This window comes from Delphinapterus leucas, chromosome 20 (assembly GCF_059928025.1).
Source record: "Delphinapterus leucas isolate spDelLeu-1000000601 "Yukka" chromosome 20, BTC_Dleu_Yukka2, whole genome shotgun sequence".
Classification (NCBI taxonomy): domain Eukaryota; kingdom Metazoa; phylum Chordata; class Mammalia; order Artiodactyla; family Monodontidae; genus Delphinapterus; species Delphinapterus leucas.
In genome coordinates this window covers 32,422,833-32,441,930 of record NC_143148.1, presented here as the reverse complement: position 1 = coordinate 32,441,930, position 19,098 = coordinate 32,422,833, and the positions used below count along the sequence as shown (strand labels likewise).

General features: G+C 56.9%; 3 protein-coding genes across 3 annotated transcripts in view; 2 read left to right on the top strand and 1 right to left on the bottom strand.

The window, feature by feature from the left end:
- GNAO1 (G protein subunit alpha o1) overlaps positions 1-5,453 on the top strand; it is a 156,454-nt gene extending 151,001 nt beyond the window's left edge. The window contains exon 8 of the mRNA XM_022555835.2: positions 1,271-5,453. Within this exon, the coding sequence (XP_022411543.1) occupies positions 1,271-1,458 (188 nt within the window). The 3' untranslated portion in view covers positions 1,459-5,453. The remainder of the gene's footprint in view (positions 1-1,270) is intronic.
- On the top strand, positions 1,479-16,863 carry LOC149744667 (guanine nucleotide-binding protein G(o) subunit alpha-like). The gene is made up of 4 exons (XM_089903095.1): positions 1,479-1,607; positions 8,568-8,721; positions 11,826-12,041; positions 13,066-16,863. Exons 2-3 carry the CDS (start codon positions 8,574-8,576, stop codon positions 12,011-12,013), a joined length of 336 nt encoding a protein of 111 aa, XP_089759221.1. The 5' UTR covers positions 1,479-1,607; positions 8,568-8,573; the 3' UTR covers positions 12,014-12,041; positions 13,066-16,863.
- AMFR (autocrine motility factor receptor) overlaps positions 16,765-19,098 on the bottom strand; it is a 41,897-nt gene continuing 39,563 nt past the window's right edge. The window contains exon 14 of the mRNA XM_022555833.2: positions 16,765-18,380. Within this exon, the coding sequence (XP_022411541.1) occupies positions 18,233-18,380 (148 nt within the window). The 3' untranslated portion in view covers positions 16,765-18,232. The remainder of the gene's footprint in view (positions 18,381-19,098) is intronic.

Sequence of the window (19,098 nt, the reverse complement as noted above, 5' to 3'; positions counted from 1 at the left end):
GGAGAGCACAAGGGTAGACAGGGTCCCAACAAGGTGAGCCTGCTAGGTGAGCCTCCGGGCTGAACCCCAGCCCCCTGAGAGTGGACGTCGGGGCCATGGCTTGGAGCCGGACAAGCGGCACAGCTCACTCTGTCTCCCCTTCCTCGAGATCAGGCTGCCTGCCCCGCGGGTCAGGCCCCAGCAGCATGCAGCCAGAGGTGGGCCGGGCTCAGCACCCCTCACACCTGCCAGTCAGCCTCCTTTTAGTCGTATCTGAATTGGGGGTCTGTGGATCCTGCCCTAGGTGACCTGGGTTGTGGCCCATGGTGCAGCGGAAAGAAGCAAGGTGAGTCAGTCACCAAGGCCGTTTGGTGCTGACGAGGCCCCAGGGACCCTCTCCCTCACCACTGGCCCAGATTTAGGTAGACCCTCAAGGCCAGGCCTGGTGGCCTGTGCCCATGTGCCGAGGGGCTGGGTCTGTCCTGCTGTGGCTCCAAAGTCCAGCCCCCCTCCCTCCCTCAGTGGGTTGTGACAGCCCTGCCTGGACCTGGGCCTGGGCCGGGGTTCCTGGAGCCTGTAGAGGCTTCAGGGCAAAGCCAGGAGTCCTGTTCTGTTCCTCCCTAAACAGCATCTGCTCTCCTGGAAACGCCTCTCCCTGGGCTCACCAGGGACAGAGTGATATGGCAGCAAGGAAGGCAGCAAGTCAGCAAGCCAGACAGTTCTTAATCCCTGGAGGGTGAACATGAGAAGGAGGAAGGGGGAAGGAAGGAGGGTGGGGCGATGAGAGGAAGGAGGCCAGGGCGGCTCCCAGGTGTGGCACAGTTTCCACCCACCTTGCCCAGCAACAGTCAAGGAAGGTGGTGTCCCTGCCCACTCCGAGGAGTCACAGCCAGGAGAGGACAGCCTGCAGGGGCTGGCGCAGACTTCTGCACCTGTGTGAGGACTGGTTCAGATTTCTTTGGGCAGGACCCGCAGGAAGAGAGAATGTTTGCATCAGGAGCCCGTACATGCATCTATGAAAAGAAACAGGAGTTCCATGAAACAGTGTTCACCCTTAGCACAGGTGAGGCCTGGTGAGGTTTGATCTCTTGTTTCCGTCATTGGTTTTAAACTGGATGTGGACCACGGACTTGGTTTCATGACCCACTGTTGATCGAGCTGAGCTGTCGTCAGGTTTCTCCTGCAGGGTTGTCACTGAGAGGCCCTTGGTGTCCGCTCCCCAGCCCGTGGCCTGACCGGCACCCAGCTGGGGGCCTCGCCTCACCAGCTCCCGACCTGGTCTCTCCCGCAGGCCCCAACACCTTCACGGAAGCCGTGGCTCATATCCAGGCGCAGTACGAGAGCAAGAACAAGTCGGCCCACAAGGAGATCTACACCCACATCACCTGTGCCACTGACACCAACAACATCCAGTTTGTCTTTGACGCCGTGACGGACGTCATCATCGCCAAAAACCTTCGGGGCTGTGGCCTCTACTGAGCCCTGGCCCCGCCACCCAGCTGCCCACCACCCTGCCCAGCCTGCCGCCCCACCCCTGCCCTGGACAAGGGAGCACCAGCAGATGGCACTGAGTGGGGAAGAGGAGGCGCCCTCCACGGCCTCCCCCGCCCCAGACACCAGAACACGTGGTAACGGGGCTGGCGGGGGCGCCGAGTTCCCACACCTGCCGAGACAGACGGCCCGCTGGCCTCCGCGCCATCGCTGGGTGTCTCCCCGGGAGAGAGGCGTATGGGGGCCGCGCCGCCGTCCGGGCCAGAATGGGCGCGCTCTGCACGCAGTGGTTCAGGCTTGAGGTCCCAGAGTCCCCTCCTGTCTTCGAAGCTGTGCAGGTGGTGGGGCGGCGTGCTGGCCGGAGCGGGGGCAGTGGGAGCCGCTGCTCAGCTTTTCTTGGGGTCCCTCTGGTCGAGGGCAGCTCCGTCACCAAAGGCCAGGGTGGGATCAGGCCACCAACCGCGTGTGGGTCCGGGGGCTCAGGCCTTGGCAGTGCCTCCCTCCTCCTCCCCCTGGACCTCAGCCCCGGACGCCTGTCCTTCCTTCTCTGGGCCTCCCTCCCTTCACACCTCTGGGGCTCCCCAGTGCCCTCCTGGGGAACCCCCACCCCGACTCCTCACAGGTCTGGAAATGCTTCTGAGACCGACTTCTTGCAAAGGCACGTGGTAGATGGTCGGCGGGGTTGAGTCCTGCGGTGCCTGGACCGAGGTTGGGAAGAGATGGTGGGGGAGCGGAGGCCGGAGGAAGTGGCTCTTGCGTTGACTGGGATGGGGGCCTCCCACCTGGTCTTTGTAGGCCCCAGGGTGGCTTATCTACTTCTCCCGTCAGTCACCCAGGGCTTGGGCGGCCGCTCTGGAGTGTGAGCAGATGTGCTTTTTCTTTGCAAATTCATGGCGAATCCAACACAAACCAGCTGGGGCAGCAGGGGGCCTGGGGACTGGAGGTTCTGTAGTTGAGCAGGCCCAGGGTAGGTGTGGGCACGGCCCCTGTAGCCGGTGTCCAGATCCCTGAGGAGAAAAGGGTGGGGTGACTCCTCCTGGTGACCCAGGCCCTGGCTGACCTTGGACAATGAACACACCTCTTTCTCTCTCTCCTGGGCGCCTCCCGTTGGCGGATGCCACCAGTCAACACCCCAGGCAGACCCTGTGTGCTTGGATGGCGGCTTTGCCTGGGGAGCCAGATGTGCCCACAGGAGGAGAGGGGCCGCGCCTGAGGGGCCTCTGGCTCCCTCCTCAAGCCCTCTGCTCCTCCAGCACCCGCTCTGGGCTCTGCTCAGTCCCGGGCCAGGCAGGACCCCTGCCCTCCCAGCGCAGCCGCTGACTGCCCCGCAGCCAGGAGCTCTGGGCTTCTCGCTTCCAACAGACCCGGAGCTCTGGGTAGTGCACGGGAGACCCAGGGCACCTTCCCTAGTGCCAGTCGCCTGCAGGGGTGGGCACTGCTGGGGTGAGCCCCATCCCTGCCTGGCTGTCTTGCTGCTGCCCCTGGCCTCATGGGAGATCAGCAGGCAGCCCAGCTCCATTTCGGCTTTGCTTGCCTCGTTGTGTGCTGCGCCTCGTACAGGGTGCTGGGTCGTGGCAGAGGACAGGCCCCTGGAGCCGACAGCCGCAGTGTCCCACACGGGCAGCCAGGGCCAGTCGGGCCATGTTGTCCGACACTGAAGGCGTAGCAGTTACTTCCTGGCAGCACCACCCTGGGTGTGGGCAGCTGTGCCCCTAACGCTGCCCTGTTACCCCAGACTCAAAAGCAACTGCTAAGAAGGGTATACTGGCCAAGCCCCACCTCTAAGGCCATTGTCTTGGAGGTGGGAGTCACCTGCTCTCCAGGCCCAGGGCAGCAGCCAGGCTGAGGGCCCCGGGCCATAGCCCACCCCGTCTGCCATGTTAGGAGGCTGGGGAGTGGGGTGCTTGGGGCCTTCCTGCCCCTCCGTGCCCTGGGCTGCCTTTTCTCTCTCAGATGCTCTGCCCTGCTCAGCTGCTTATGCTACTCTTGCCCTCTGACCCTGGCCTGCCCAGGGGGTCCTTGGCTGTCTAGTCGAAGCCCCCAAGGAGCAGGTATCCAGGGTGAAATTCCTTCCCTGTCCTCTGCGTCTCCCATCCACGTCGTCACAGGTGGCTCCACCATGGGGAGGAACGACTGAGGGGACAGATGAGTTTTGGCTCCGTCGTGGGTGTGGGTGTGGGGGAGATGTTATGAGTGACCGGACGTGGGTGATTCTCTTATCCAGAGTGGCCCCGTGTGTGCCCCAAAGAGGCCATGCTTCGACTCTCCGCATGCCTCTAGTTTATCAGAGCAAAGGGAAACTGATCTCTAGGAGGGGCGCCTTTACCAGACCCGTGAAACTTAGGCCTGCCGTCTAGATGCCTGTGGGCAGGTTCTGTGCCCTGCACCAGTTGCCCTCACAAGAGCCAGGTCTTAGCCTTCCCACCAAGAACTGAGAGAGGCCCCCAAGGCTCTCCGGCCTGCCTGGAGGGGGCAGTGCCTGAGGCCCAAGGAAGGGCTCTGTGGAGCCTGTGGACTCTGGCCTGAGGAAGGTGCAGGGTCTGCTCCAGCCCTGAGCAGACAGCACACCAACAGTTCTGACATTCTGGTTCTATGGCCCCCTTGCCTGGAGCCCTAGATGCCTGGTGCCCTGGCCCTTTTTCTCCTCTCTGGTCCCAGCAGAACCTGAGGACCCATGGGCACATGCTCCTACCATGGGGCGGTGGGCGCAACCCGGGCAGAAGGCCAGCACCGGATATGGTGCCAGGAGGCAGCTCTCCTCCCAGCCTCTCCCCCGAGTCCAGCTCCGCCCCACTGATGGGAGCTGGAGGCACCCCTGTCCTCCACGACTGCCCTCCCTACCCAGAGCCCCCATGACCAGGGTCCTTAAACCCCCAACACGGAACACCCAGGAGTCGGCTCACCTAGCTCACCTCTGCCAGGGAGAGTCCCGCAAGGGGAGAGAATATCCCACTGCTTCCACCTAACCCTGTGACAGTCTCTGCCCCACTGGTTGATTCTGTAGATTCTCCTCTCTGGCCTGCATCATTCCTGGCTCCTTCCCCTCTTCCCTTGGCCTGACCTAGTACACTCTTCAGCCCTCTTGGTGAGTAAATCCACTGCAATCCGGGCCTCAGCCTCTTCCCTCCAGACCAGGTAGTGTCCTGCCCGGCCCCCTTTTTGAGAAGTCTGGTGCACAAGGCCTCTTCGGGCGGCCTCTGTCCTTCCCCGAGCCTTCCGGAAGCCTTCAGGCACAACCTGGCAGTTCTCAGGAACTGAGGCTTGAGGCTCTGGCTCCGTGGCCATCAGAGATTCAGTCTTGGGTGCCAAAGGCCAGCACCCTCCAGACAGCGCCCCTTGTCAACCCACAAGCCTACAGAGCGGAGGGTCCAGCAGCCCAGAGCAGTGAGACAGGACACAGCATCCAGACCAGGATCAGGGCCCGGGTGTGAGCTGCTGCCCCCCACTGCCCGCCCCCAGGGAGGTGAGTCCTCAGCCCTCTTTCCCAGGAGCCAAGTGGGGCCTTCCCTTGGGGGCTTCAGACACGCTGCACCCCCAACCAGATGAAGGCCCCCGTCAAGGGAGGGCCTGCTCAGGGCAGAGACAGAAGGGAGGCCCATCCAGGCCCAGGGTGCCCAGGGCACCAGCATGAACCCACCGCCCGTCCCCGGCAAAGCCAGCCGCTCGGAGGCACCACCCCTCCTGTGGCCCATCCTTTCCTCCCCTGCTCCCCACCCCGCCCCATCCCCGTGGCCTCCCTGAGCAGCCAGGCCCTTCACCTCCTGGTCCCCTCTGTCTTAGTCCCTGCGTCCTCTGTGCCCTGTGCCTCCTCCCCTCCCCGTCCCTGGCAGAGGTGGGCTTGGGCGCCCCTCTCCTTTCTTAGCAAACCCCTCTTAGGTGCCGTGGTCCCACTTCCCGACCCCAGCGCCACCCAGCCCATATTAACTGTAATTTTGTAAGAAGAGCGACTCGTCGGTTTAATAAATCTCTAGTCATTGTAATAATTTATTGGCTGCCGTAATGTATTTATTAGTCACCCACCATTAATAAAAAGTGCCAGCTTTTCCTAGCGCGAGTGTGGTGTGTTGCATCAGTGCCCAAGTTGCTTCCACCGGCGCCCCCCGCACGACACGTGTCCTGGGGCCGGACTGTGGGCCACCTGGCAGAGGGGCACAGCCTGCTGGGGCAGGATTCCGGGTGACCGGGATTGTCGTGAGGGCAGAGGCTGGTCTGTCCCATCCCTTGTGCTTGGTGCCGGCCACGCCCCTGCTCCAGTGGCGGCAGCCAGGCCGCTGGCCACGCTCTGCTGGAGACTGGGAGAGACAGGGTGGTGACGACAGCAGGGGTGGGTGCTGTCGCCTGGCTGTGGCTCCTGGCTCCCTTCTCTTTTCTCACATGCTGACAACTCCTCTTGTGAATGTGTTCTTGCATCTGTGTTCTCCGGGGAAGCTTGGATGGACAAGCTGGGCTCTTGGCTCCTTGGTGATGGGTTCCAGTGTGTTTGGAGGGATGGCGGTGAGGCCTGTGGGGTGTGGAGGGGTTCTCGGTGCCGGCGCCTCCCCTCCCTGCAGCGGCTCCCCTCCCAACTGCCCTCCCTGCATCTCCAGGCTCAGCCCCTCATTCCAGGCTCACTCCAATGCCCTCCCCACGGGACCAGGCCTGACTGGGGAGCGTCGCTGCCTCCCCGGCCCCGCCCCCGCTCTGTGCCGCTCGCTCGCTTGCTCGGAACCGGGACTTTTTCACGTGTGTGCATTTTCTCTCCCCAACTAGACTGTGAGCTCTCGGAGAGCAGGAGACTGTGCCGGTCGTTCCTACAGCCCCGTAGCTGCCCCACGGAGGGCCTTGCACACAGATCCAGCTGGTATTGGTGGGAAGAGTGCCCGCTCTGCAGCCCTGGGGCGTGGAGGGGCCGAGCCTTAGCCGAGTGGAACTCTGGAGCCCAGGCAGCTGGCCTGGATTTTTCCTTCGGACCTAAGCTTGGCGGCCTCCAGACCTTCAGCTCAGCCCACATGCCAAACGGGCACAGTCCGCACTGTCCGCTTGGGTCTCCCTAGTGGCCCCTTCTGGTCCTGGGGGTGCCCTGGGCATATGTCCCCACCGCGTCCCCCGACGTCTAGATCAAGTCGAGATAGTTGGGCAGTGAGTTGGGATCTTGCCTCTGGTTGAGGCCTTCCAGCTGTTGGTTGAGCAGCGATAGGACAAGGTGGTGGTGTGTGTTGGTGAGGCTTTTGCTATCGAATCCTTGGCTCTCCTCTGCTCCCTGGTGGCTCGGGGACCCTGGGCGTTCCCAGCCCCCACCCCCCTGCGCGTGGATCCACCTGGCCTCCCAGGAAACCTCCGCCTGCCCTTTTCTGAACAGCCTCCATTGAGACGGCACCGGGCGGAAGTGTCTCATGCCTCCCTGAGCGTGACTATGCAGTGACTGACCAGTAGAAATTGCGGGGACTGAGAATGAAATTGACTGGTTGAGGCTAGGAGGGTAATAAGATCATAGGAGTTTGCTGAATATGTGCGGCAGAGTGAGAGGACGATGCCATTTATTTACTACAGATCCCAGAGGGCGTCGTAAATCCGTGCGGTTGTCTAGGGGCTCCCGAGAGGCAGCTGAGAACCTAGACTGCCCCCTCCACCAACTGGTCTTGACCATAAGGACAAGGGTTTGGCACCAGTACCCTTTCCAGGTCACCAGTATGACTACACAGTCATGGAAGAGGTGACGGAAGGCACGCGGAGCTGGCCATGACTCTCTGATCATTTATTCTAAAGCCCACAGGCTCCTCACTCTGGCTGGAGAAACCAACCCATTGCATTGCAGAAGCTCTGGTCTGGCCCAGAGCCGGGTGCAGGTCTCTGCTCTTCCTCATCCCAGCCTTGTCACCTCTCATTGTCCCCTAAGGATCGATGAGGTTAAATGACACAAGGCAGGGGAAGAGCTGGCAGAGTGGGGCTTGGTGATGGGTGGTGGTCATTTCATCTTCTTCCTGCTCCCACTCAGCTGGAGGGAGATGTCGGAAAGCAGTTTACTCAGCGCCACTGCTTGCTCGTCCATCTCAGTGATGAACGCCCAGTGATGCCCACACCACTGCTCTGCTCTCTCCTATGATTTGCTTCAGTCTTCTTACTTCAGAGGGAGCGTGTAGCCTGGAATTACTCCTGAACTTGACCTGCAGACCCCATGGAGCTAGGTTTGGGGCAGACAAGTTTCCAGGGTTAGGACAGGGTTCTTGGGGGAAATGAACAGCTCTCCCTTCCCCCAGAGAGTTATATCACGAGGAAGCCACCTTCCTGTGCAGAAATGGGTTTGTACACAGAGAACAAACTGCCAAGGAACAGACTGCCCAAGTTCATGTGCCTGGCATCCCACAGTAGGATAAGTCCGTCCTTGCCCCGGACAGAGGGCTGTCCCCTGGGATCCTGCTTGATTTGGAGTGCCCATTGTGTTCACTCATTTGCTAAATGAACTCCTGTGCGCAAAGCAGTTCTCCGTGTCTGCGGTGCTTAAAGCTCCTCGCGTGACCAGTCGTGGTTGAGTTTGACCCAGCCCGAGGGGGTACGGCCAGAGCCCCAGGCACTCCTGCAGGAGCCTGGCGTGACTTCCCCTCAGACCACAGGAGGGGCCTAGAGGCCCTCACCACTCCCAGAGTACACCCTGACCCACAGGTTAGGCCCAACAGGACAGGTCTGGACAGGAAGGGCCAAAGCCCGGCTCGCAGGCTCCCGTCCAGCAACCCCCACCCCCCCGCCAACACGCACACGCACGCACGCACACGCACGGAGACCTTCCCGTGGCTGGAGACTGCAAACTGGAGAGCTCGGTCACCCCGTCCTCAGCCTCACTCAGGGAGCCCAGGTTGGCTCCCAGTCCAGTCTCTGCCACCAGCCCTGAGACAGGGGTGTTGGTTGCTCTGAACACTGGAAATGCGAAGCTTCATGCTGTGCGAGAACGTTCTGTCAGCCTCCCGAGGAGCTGAGGAGCCGTGGGGGCCCAGGAGCCCTGCCTGAGCTGCCGAGACCAGTTCCTCCCTCTCAAGCCTAACTTCCGTCTTCTCTTTCCCTGTCTCCGTGTCTGTCCCTCTCGCTGTCTGTCTGGCTCTCTCCCTCCCCGCCTGGGGCTGCAGAACCGCATGCACGAGTCTCTCATGCTCTTCGACTCCATCTGTAACAACAAGTTCTTCATCGATACCTCCATCATTCTCTTCCTCAACAAGAAAGATCTCTTTGGTGAGAAGATCAAGAAGTCACCTCTGACCATCTGCTTTCCTGAGTACACAGGTAGGTGTCGCGCGGACCTGCCAGGGACCTGTGTCTCCCCTGCGGGCACAGGCACCCCTGCAGGCATCTGGCAGAGGGTAGAGGAAGAGGCGAGGGAGTGACCAGGTCTGGCCCCTCCCAGGGCACTGCCCTGGGCGTGGTGGGGAATGGACCCTCGTGACGCGTGTGGGTTGTGAGCAGGCGACTCCGGAGAGACGTGGCAGGATCAGGAGGCAGGACAGGCGCACAGCTTCCCCCTCTTCTTCTGTCCTGGTCCCCTGCCTCCCTGGTCTCCCCCCGCCTCAACCCCTGCCCGGGCTGCCTCAGCCCCGCCTGCTTTCTCTGCTCCTGCTTCGGTAGCCCTGCTCCTGCCAGCAGAGCAGTTCCCCCGCCCCACGCCGTGGGGCCTGCTCTCCCCACCTCCACCCCCATCCCGCCTGCTCTTTCCCCGCTCTTCTCCGCCCCTGCACTTTTCCCCCAAACCACCCCTACTTCCTGCAGGCCTTCTCCATCTCCGCTTGCCTCTTTTCCGCCTTCTCCAGGGCTTTTCCTCTCCTTCTGGCTCCAGGGGAGTGTGCCCCCCGCCCCCCCCGTGGGAAGCTGTCTCTGGCAGCTGATGGAGGCTGGCTGTGTAGGGTGGCCCGGCTCTGGGCTGCTGCTGAAGGCTAGGGCAGCGCTGACGGGAGGCCGGAGCCCAGCCTTTGTCGCTCTGGGGACTGGGAAGCTTCTAGAGGCCCCTGGGGCATGGCGGTAGAGAATGTGTCACAGGTGGGCTCAGTCTGGAACCCACTCCCTGACAGCCGCAGTGAAAGATCAGGGCTTAGGCTCAGCTCCCAGGGTGACATGGGTCCCCAAACCCAGCCAGATTCCAGAAGAGATGGATGCTGGCCCCTCCGCCCTCCTCCACTCCTGGGGAGGGGGGGTCTGCCCTCACCCTTGGGTGTGGAGGGCGCATTGGCTTGTTCTGAGCGCAGCCTGTCTCCACTGTGTGACTCTGCCAGCTTCCTGCCCTCCCCAGGGTGCAGAGAGGGAGACAGGGCAGGCTCTCGGGGCTGACAGGCGTCAGGAGCATGGTGCAGGCAGGCGGGCAGTCAGGCAGGCTAAAGCAGCTTCTGGACCCAGACTCTGCAACTTGGGACAGGTTAGTCGCCTGCGCCTTGCTTGTCATCTGGGCACCACAGCAGATAATGACACCCACTGCTTGCGGGGCTGGGGGCGGGGGATGAACGGAGAGAATGGTGCCTGGTGCCAGGCCTGCACCATAGCTGCCATCACTGCCTTCGTACCATCCAGAGGATGGAAACCAAGCAAGGGGGATTGGCCGTGGAGGAGGCGCCCTCTGCGGGTGGGGTGGAGTGAGTCCATGCAGGCACGGGACAGGCCAGGGAGGGCCCTGCCTGTGGGTGGAGCTGGGCGTTAGCCCCCCTTGGCAGCCATCTCTCCCAGCCTCAGCAGAGGCCCTTCAGGACCAATTCGGGTCTTTAGATAAAGTCGCGGTGACCGGATGGGGCTCGGAAGTCTGCAAGCTCCAGCAGGCCCTCTCAGGCCAGTGCCACCTCAGGGGGCCGGCCTGAGCCTAGGGCTCTTCCTTGTCCCCAGGGACCTGGCCTCACTGGAGCCCGATTTGGGATGAGGCCCAAGGAGCGGTCAGTCTCACTGTCGTGTTGTATGGCGTGCTGGATGCACCCAGGGAAAGTCGGTCTGAGTTTGGGAAACATTTGCGTTCTTCAGGGCCTCCAGAGGGATCCAGTTTGAGTTCAGAGAACACGCTGGATGACAAATGGTCACCAGTGAGGTGGCCCCTGGGGGTACCTAGGCTTGTGGGGACAGAACAGGCTGGAGGGGCTGGGGCGTGCAGGTGGCTGTCGGGACGTCCACGGGGAGCTCTGCGGGACCGCCAGGCCGTGTAAGGGCGCTGACTGAGCAGACGCTGAGAAGGCGGGAACTGGATGTCCCGAGTTACTCCTGGGCGCTTTTCACCTCCGTCGGTGCCGTCTTAGCACCCTCTGGGCAAGAAGCTCCTTGATGGAGTCCATTGTGGGGTTGTGTCTAGTCTGCGAGCTGCCACTAACTTGATGGCTTCACTGTGTTGGTGGCCAGCCAACGGTGGCATGGAGGAGGCTCTGCCCCGTGGGCTGTCAGAGCCGCTCTCGGCCCTGTCCCCACCCACCCCGTAGCCCTGACCCCTCACACTTATCCGGCTGCAGTCGCCTTCCGGCACCCAAGCCCCAGCCCCACTGTGGCTCACACCCAGCCGTTGGAGGATGGCTGGAGGATGGCGCAGGCGGTGGGGGGAGGGCATGGCCCACCCCCTCAGCATAAGACCGTGTCATTTCCATATTGGCCAGATCCCAGGGGCACTGCAGAAAATGGGGCAGCCTAACTTGGATGGGCTTTTTAGGCAGCTCTCTGTTGGTCCACGTTTTATGATAATTGAAAACTACAGGATAGAGCCACAGGGTTTGGGTTGCAGCTGGTGGGCAAACTGTCCTTACATCATGCACAGATACTCCCACCAGACCCCGGCCAGGATCAAGGGAACACTCAAGGAATTGCGGGGGGGCAGCGGGGCTCCAGTTGGCATTACAACACTGCCAGCCCCTTAAACGGCCCACCTGGAGGTTCCCAATGCCCTCTGTCCTGGCCACTCACCCAAGAACGGGGACGGCTTAGAGACAGTCCCAGCCCTTCTCATTAAGAGGAAGCATCCAGGAAGGAGTGTAGGCGCAGCGGCCCCCCACCCCCACCCCCGCACACCCAGGGCCACCACCCCGCTGGGAACTCATGCATCAGAAGCAGTAGGACTGGTTTAGACCAGGGGTGAGTGTTGTGAATGGCAGACTGGCCAGCCTCAGTCAGTGTGCTCATCTAGAAAGCAAAAGGGACAGCCTGTGGCTGCTGTCCGCCCAGGGCTCCTGGGGGGACCCTGTGTGGACACAGAAGGAAAGACCTGGGCAAGTCAGAAGCCAGGCCAGGCTGCATGTGGTTTTCAGGGTAAGATGCGACTCCACCTTGGAGAAGGGCCCCAGGCAGCCTCCTGGAGAAGGTCACGGCCCACATCTCCAGCCCACCCACCCCCTCTCACCAGGGCCTCCCCTCCACTCTTCTGCTTTGTTTCGTTACAGGCCCCAACACCTATGAAGATGCCGCCGCCTACATCCAAGCACAATTTGAAAGCAAAAACCGCTCACCCAACAAAGAAATTTATTGTCACATGACTTGTGCCACAGACACGAATAATATCCAGGTGGTATTCGACGCCGTCACTGACATCATCATTGCCAACAACCTCCGGGGCTGCGGCTTGTACTGACCTCTTGTCCTGTATAGCAACCTATTTGGTAATGATTCCAGCATTCACAGAAAAGCTTGCACACATACACACACACACTCCACTAACAAACAAATGCAAGTTGGTAAATTAACTTTAAAAAGGCATAACAAACCTTATATATAGACAGACAAATATATATTAAGTTTTTTTTAGTTTGTACTAGGAGCAGCTTCAGACAGAGCTGACCAACATTCCATTGATCATTAAGGTTTTCCTGGGACAGCACCTGCATGCGCGCGCACACACACACACACGTCATGATGGCAGTCCTGATTTGGGAGTCCATCCTTTTAAGAACAGCCACATGATTTTACACTCTGAGACCCATTTCTGTGAGCAGGGAGAGGGCAAGGAAAGGCCTGGCCTTAGTCCAGCCTTTTCCTCTGCATCCACCCGCTGAGGCTGTGTGCTGTCAGTTCTGTCCTGCTCTTGTGCGAATTCCAAAACGCTTTAAAAAATGGCCAGCATCCCAAATGTCTCTCTGCCCTATACTCCCGACAGAAAAATTAAGGATGCATCTCTTTTGGGTGGTAGAGGTGGTTAACTTCAAGAATTTAGAAGAATCACTGCTCTGACCAATCCACTCTCTGTCTCCTGAGTTTTCTTTATTCATGTTAACAAGGCAAGAGTCAGAGAAAAGGGAGACTCTGGCTGCTTTCTGCAAGCAGCTGAGCGGGGCGGGCCGTGCAAAGCACAAGGTCACCTGCAGAGCTGAAGCTGCTCCTCCCTCCAAAAGGGCTCCCCCTCCAAGAGGGCTGGCAAAAGAAGGGGAGTGATGTGGAGAAGGGGCAGGAGTGGCTGAGGGGAGGGCAGATCTGCAGACCTGGCTGGGTCAGGGTCCTGAGGGGTGAGGCCTCCCAGGAGGCCTGGGCTAGGCTTCCCCTGGATTCCTGATCCCCCTGCGATGCTGCCCCATCTTGCCCCACCTCAACATTATTAAACATGTTGGAGGGTGGGTTGGTTGGTTGGGTGGTTGGTGTTTTAAATCAAGAAAAATGGTCAGACTGGACCCCTTATCTCTCTCTCTACAGACTGCTTCACGGACTCTTTGCTGTTGACGTTGATCTCCTGGTAGCATGACCTTTTGGCCTTTGTAAGACACACAGCCTTTCTGTATCAAGCCCCTGTCTAACCTACAACCCAGAGTGACTGACGGCTGTGTATTTCTGTAGAATGCTGTAGAATCCGGTTTTAGTTGAGTCTTTACATCTAGAATTTGAAAGGAAAAGAAGAACATTTCCCATGTGCTTTGTAGCTTAAAAAAAAAAAAAAGAAAAGGATAAAGGAAAACTCAGCATCTCATCCATCTTTTTTTCTTTCTGAAATAAACATCCACAGCTGCACCCATGTCCACCCCATCCTACCTGCAGAGGTGCCGCCTGTCCGCACCCGGGGCGCTGGTTCCCAGGAGTGTGCTCAGGCCACGCTTTCCAGACGCAGCCTCACCGTCCACAGCCCTCCCCCCGCCCAGGCCCGAGCCACTCCAACCACACGCTCACTCCAGGTTTGCATAGAAAAAGCACAGCTCTCACGGGCCAGTAGCTGCCCCAAAAGAATACGGAACATATATATATATATATATATATATATATATATATATATATATATATATATATATAAATAGAGCCCTATAGGAAACAGTTTCCCCCCAGCTCCCTTTCTACAGAGTACCTTTATCATTTTTTTTTTAGTTTTAGATTTTGGTTTTATTTTTGTCCTGATGAGCACTATGTATTACATACCAGATCAGCTTTCATAGTCTTTGGGAACCGGGTTGTGGTTTTTCCCGCTGACATTTTGCTTCTCCGTCTCTCAGATGGATGCTCCCTTTGTGTGTGTGCGCCCCTCCACCTTTTCCTTTGTTTCAGTAACCTGTGTTCGCTCTTTCTCATGTGGGGATGTTTGTGCTGCAGATAAAAACAAAAATTTTTAAATACTACAAGATGGAAAAAACACAAAAAAAATTTAAAAAAAAAAGATGGAATGTAATGTTTACAAGAAAGCCACAGTTCTCATGATCAGTCCAATGTCATTTCTACTTTGACTAGTATCCAAACTCCTTCACAGTTTCACTTTTAAGACTTAATATTTGCTGAAGACCAGTCACAGCCATTTCAGATAAAGAGGCAAAAAGACAAAACACAAAAAATTTAAAATGCAGAAAAAAAAAAAACTTGGGAAAAAAAAAAGCCCACGGGTCTTTCTAAGCCTTTCTATTCCCAATCGGTGAGGTTTCTGTGATATCTTACACACTGCCAGTCTACTTCTCTGACTAATGGAAAATTCATGTGTAGCTCAATAAAGAGAATGTTTGTCTGTATTCCTGAGTCTCGCCCTCGGGCTTCATTCTGACAGGAAAGGGAAGGAGGGATTTGACTGGGTCACAGATGCTGGGAGGCTGGTGGGTAGGGCTGTAGGTGCCGGATAAGGATCCCCCGCACCACCACCCCCACCCGCCATCAAGGGGAGCCAGCTGAGCGCAGCCACCTGGGAGCAGGGCAGGCAGAGGAATGGGTCTCTCGGGCCTGCAGGTGCCCTCTTCCTCCCAGCTCCGGCATCTCCTCATGCTCGGCTGGTTTGGTTTTCGAGGGTAGGATGGAATGGAGCATTGGAAAGGGGGGGAGGGCAGGTGATCCCAAATCTCCTGCTAATACGGGATCCTGTACCCAGTTGCTCCACCACAGCAGAATGGGTGGTCCCAAGAATGAGGCCAAATTGCCCCAGCCCTCTGTACCCAAGGGGTCACATGCACTCACTTGGACATCTTTAAAAGCCTCTCCTGTTGCACCTGGATGCCAGAAGTCCCCAGCAGGCTGAACACACACGGAGCAGCTGAGCACAGCCTGGTGTACGGAATCTGGTTCTCAATTCCTCCAGGTGGCAGGTCTCACTACCTCTCCACTGGGTTGCCAGGTTTCTACTGCAGTTAGCTGCACATCCGTTGAGACTGAGACCTGGAGGTAACACAGCTCATCAAAATCCTTGCATCATGTCCATGGATCACTTACTAGCCAAGCAGTCAAGTGCTCCACCTAGGAGATGGCGGGGTCTGGGCAAGGGCAGTTAATGGTAATCCTCCACACACCAACAGCCCAGGAAGTCCTCTCCTTGGCAATTCCAGTGGCCTTTTGAATCTAGTGAGGATGGAAAGTGGGGGTTGATACTGCTGCAGAGACCGTGGCGTAACAAGAGGCTAGTCCCCGCCTGTTACAAAGAACAGATCCGGGAGCTCCTCAGCCAGGACAAGCCTGCTGGTGAGCCAGCCAGGCCCACCCCTCCCCCAGCACTGCTCCCACCAGCTCCCCTCGCCCCAACTTATCTGCAGAGGGAGGCTCACAGCCATCTCTGTTGATGGGAAGCCTGCGCTCCTGGCCACAGCTTGACTTCAGGACACTGGTCTGGGGGGATGCAGACGAAAGGCTGCGGGATGCCGTGACTTCTACATATGGCATACCTGAACTTCTCTTAAAAAAAATGAGCCATAGAATAACAGTTCTTGCATATGAATTTTGTAGATAAAAACAACGGAAGCTTCTTTGCCTTATCTTCCTTAAAATGGGATCCAGAAGCATTTTCTTGGGAAAGGGTGCAGGGAAAGACGAATTCAATTAGATGAGACACGCGGCGGCACAGCCTACGCATCATAGTCTCTAGGGACTCCACAAGCAACTCTAAGGTGCAGTCAGGGGCGCCGAGATGGAGACATTCAGGTGACGGAGGGCCTTCAGGGCAGGCAGGCGTTGTTCCCTGACCAGCTTGGCGGCAGGGCCACGGCTCCTCCTGCAGGCGAGGCCCTGCTCCACAGAGCTCTCCGCTTCCTCCCTGTAGTGGGGAAAGGCGCACCCAGAGAGGACCACGTCTGCCGGCTAAAGATAAAAAAGCATACTGTCTGCACAGCTCAAGTGGGAAACCAGGTCCAAGTGGCCACCTGGGCACCCTGGATTTATATCAACACAAGAAATACATCCACAAGGACCATCGATCTCTACAGTACATAAAAGCCTCAAAATTAGGGGGAGAAAAAACACAAAGCGAGAACCCAAGATGTCAGCAGAGCCAAAAGAAAATGGAGGGAGTGAGGGAGAGCACTTCCAAAAGAGCCCAGAGAGGGCAAGGGCACCTCCACCACCATTCACAGAACGCCCAAACACTCAGTTTACAAACGTGAACCAGCAGCCTGGCCTCCGCTTTGGGCTACGTGGCAGAGCACGAGGACAGGCTCCCTTCCTGGAGACAGCCAGCACAGTGAAGGGGCCATGGGATGGGGACCACCTGATGGAACGGGACACTGGTCTAGCCTCCTGCCCTTGCCCTTGCCCTTGGCATCTGTCCCAGATGCCCTCAAGAAGTGACCAAACTCAAGAGACAATACAATTAGTGCCCAGAACCCTTTACTATCCAGGTGTAAAATCTAAGGGTGAATTTAGGACTTCTCTTTTGGGGTCATTTTAAAGGCATGGCTCCACTTTGATCACTGTCATATTGCTGTATTCCAATGTCTCAGGACCCTCTAAAATTGACTCCAAAACATTTTCTCTTTTCACACATCTGAAACATAAGAACACATGGAATTGGTATCATCTTTAAATGTGCACAACATGCACACATATATAATTATAAGGATGAAAAAACCCTCCAACCAAAACGGAACACACAAATTCAAAACACGTTCTAATTTCCGCACCTCTGAAAAAAACTGCCTTACCTCCCAGCCACACACGACACACTAGGAGAGTTTGCTTTTTATTATCATTATTATTGTTTTACAATAAAAACAAATAGCTATGCTCTCAGCAAAACCAATTTAAAAAGAAAAATAATCACAGAAATTTACTAACAGCATTTCAAGATAAGGCTTTTGAAAGATGTATTGAAATAAATTATCTCAGCCTAAACATCACTCTATTTTCAGTTACTTCTCAACATTCTAAAAACTTTGTTATGTAAAATACATTTAACTTTGCCAATAATTTTAGATAATACTGGATTCTTCCCAGAAGGACTACCATAAAACTATGCTTTCAAACATTAAAAAAAAACTCAATCCAGTAGGACATAAAACTGAACTAGGTAACCTATGATTGTGTGTTTCAAATCCTTCAAGTTAAATGTGTCAAGGATTTGAAAAAGTTCAGACCTGGGTCTGCTCCAAGGCAGGTGGACTCAACCTCTTACCTTTCTATGTTTAATTAAACCAACAGGAACACAGTTACAAAAATGAAGGGCTCCGGGGAAGAAAGATACAAAAGATGTCTTTTATTTCTTCAATAAAGCCCTCCAAAATTTACTCTCCCATCTTTAAGGCCCACGTTTTCTCCAAGGACCAAACCCACAGCCTTTGGCATTGCCTAATTTACTTTAACAAGGAATTAAAACGTTCATGAACCAAGGCTTGCTGCTTAACCCTTTCCCCGTGTCTGGGGGTGTGGGGGGGGGTAATGAAATGCAGAGAGGAGAGGACACAGCGTGTACTCATGAGATGCGGGAGCACCAGTGTTAACGGAAATAAAGCCAGCTTTGGATAGGGGGCTCAGAAAGCTAGTCCCGGATGTACTGGGACACGATGGATCACCTCCTCACGCTACGTCCCTGGGCTTTCCTCCCCTCTGCTACAGGTATCAGACCAAGCACTGTTCTTCCAAGATGCCCTGCCGGCCCAGGGGTCCAGGAGCCCGTAGGTCTGGCCTCTGTGACATTCTGAATGCCTCCGCACCAAGAACAGCAGTGTGACAACATAAATTACCCAGTGGCGTGGAGTCAGGCTCAGGCTGTACACCTCCACACCGCTTTTTATGGATCCCGCCCCCTGCGCCTCCCGATTCCCGCCCCCGCGACCCCCCCACGCCCACTTCCTGCCACATTTGGAGCTAAAGACACCAGCATTTGTTATGACTTCTGCATAAAGCCGTCATGGAAGCGGCCCCCTTCAGGGTCTCTGCCTGCCCACTTCCTCTTGATCCTCCCCCACCCCTACGAAGTCCAGTCAACGCACAAGAGATCATGCTTAGAGTTAAAATGTGCAGTGTTTCTAAAGGGAAGAGAAATGTCACATAGAAAGTATTACAAAAAAGGATTAAATCTGTCAGCTGTCCACACACTATTAAGACCACGTGCTTTACACAGCGCAATGCAGTTGAGCCCACTCCTTCACTCAGCAGGCAGAGCTGGGGACAGGCCTCTTCGGCTTGGGAGGAGGCGCTAGGAGCTCTGCTGCTTCTGAAGTCTCCGCTCCGCGGCAGCAGCCAGCATCCTTCGACGCAGGGTCATGGGGTCAGAAGTCGTGCCTTCTGAGGGGAGGCAGCTGTCCGAGGCTGAGTCATCTTCAGAACTTCTGTTCAAGAAACGCCTACAAAAAACAAACGACTTGAATGAGGGATCAGGGAAGCTCTGGAACATGCACACACAGAGAAACATACAATGTGCTTCTTTAATTCCCCCACTTTCCCGGCACCGTCATAAAGCTGTCACTCAGCATCACCCCGTGAAAAAGACACCTGTCCCTGAACAGAGGGACAGAAGTTCTCCGCATCAGGCAGCCGCTCCACTTACACACACAGTGCGAAGTCCCCACTCACAAGGCCTGTGCTGGGCACGGAACCCACCCACGGGAACAGAACACCGGCCCCGTCCCCAAGAGTTTAAGTAACGAGCACCTGCGCAGCGACAGAACAGTCCCGCTCCGGCGGCTCCCGCCTGGGGCTGGGGGTTGGCACTTTGAGGCCGGCTGCACGCAGAGTGGCCAAGATGGAGGACTCAAGAGCTGGACATCAGGCCAGTGTTAGCCTCTCTAGGCCTCAGTTTCTTCAGCTTTAAGTCTGTCTAATGGGTATAATTACCATGCTCCCTCTTAGAGTTAAGGGAATTAGAGTAATTAACATAAAGGGTCTAGAACACATTGGCACAGAAGTGCTAACCGTGTAAGGGTGGCGGACAGCGTCCACAAGGAGACGCCAGCAGCACCAGCCAGAGGTTACTACCTGGGCCCAGTATTACCAGATCCTCAGGTTTTTCAACAGAGGTTTGAAACCTGAAGTTTTAGCTGACAGGTGATAGGTTTTCAGCGT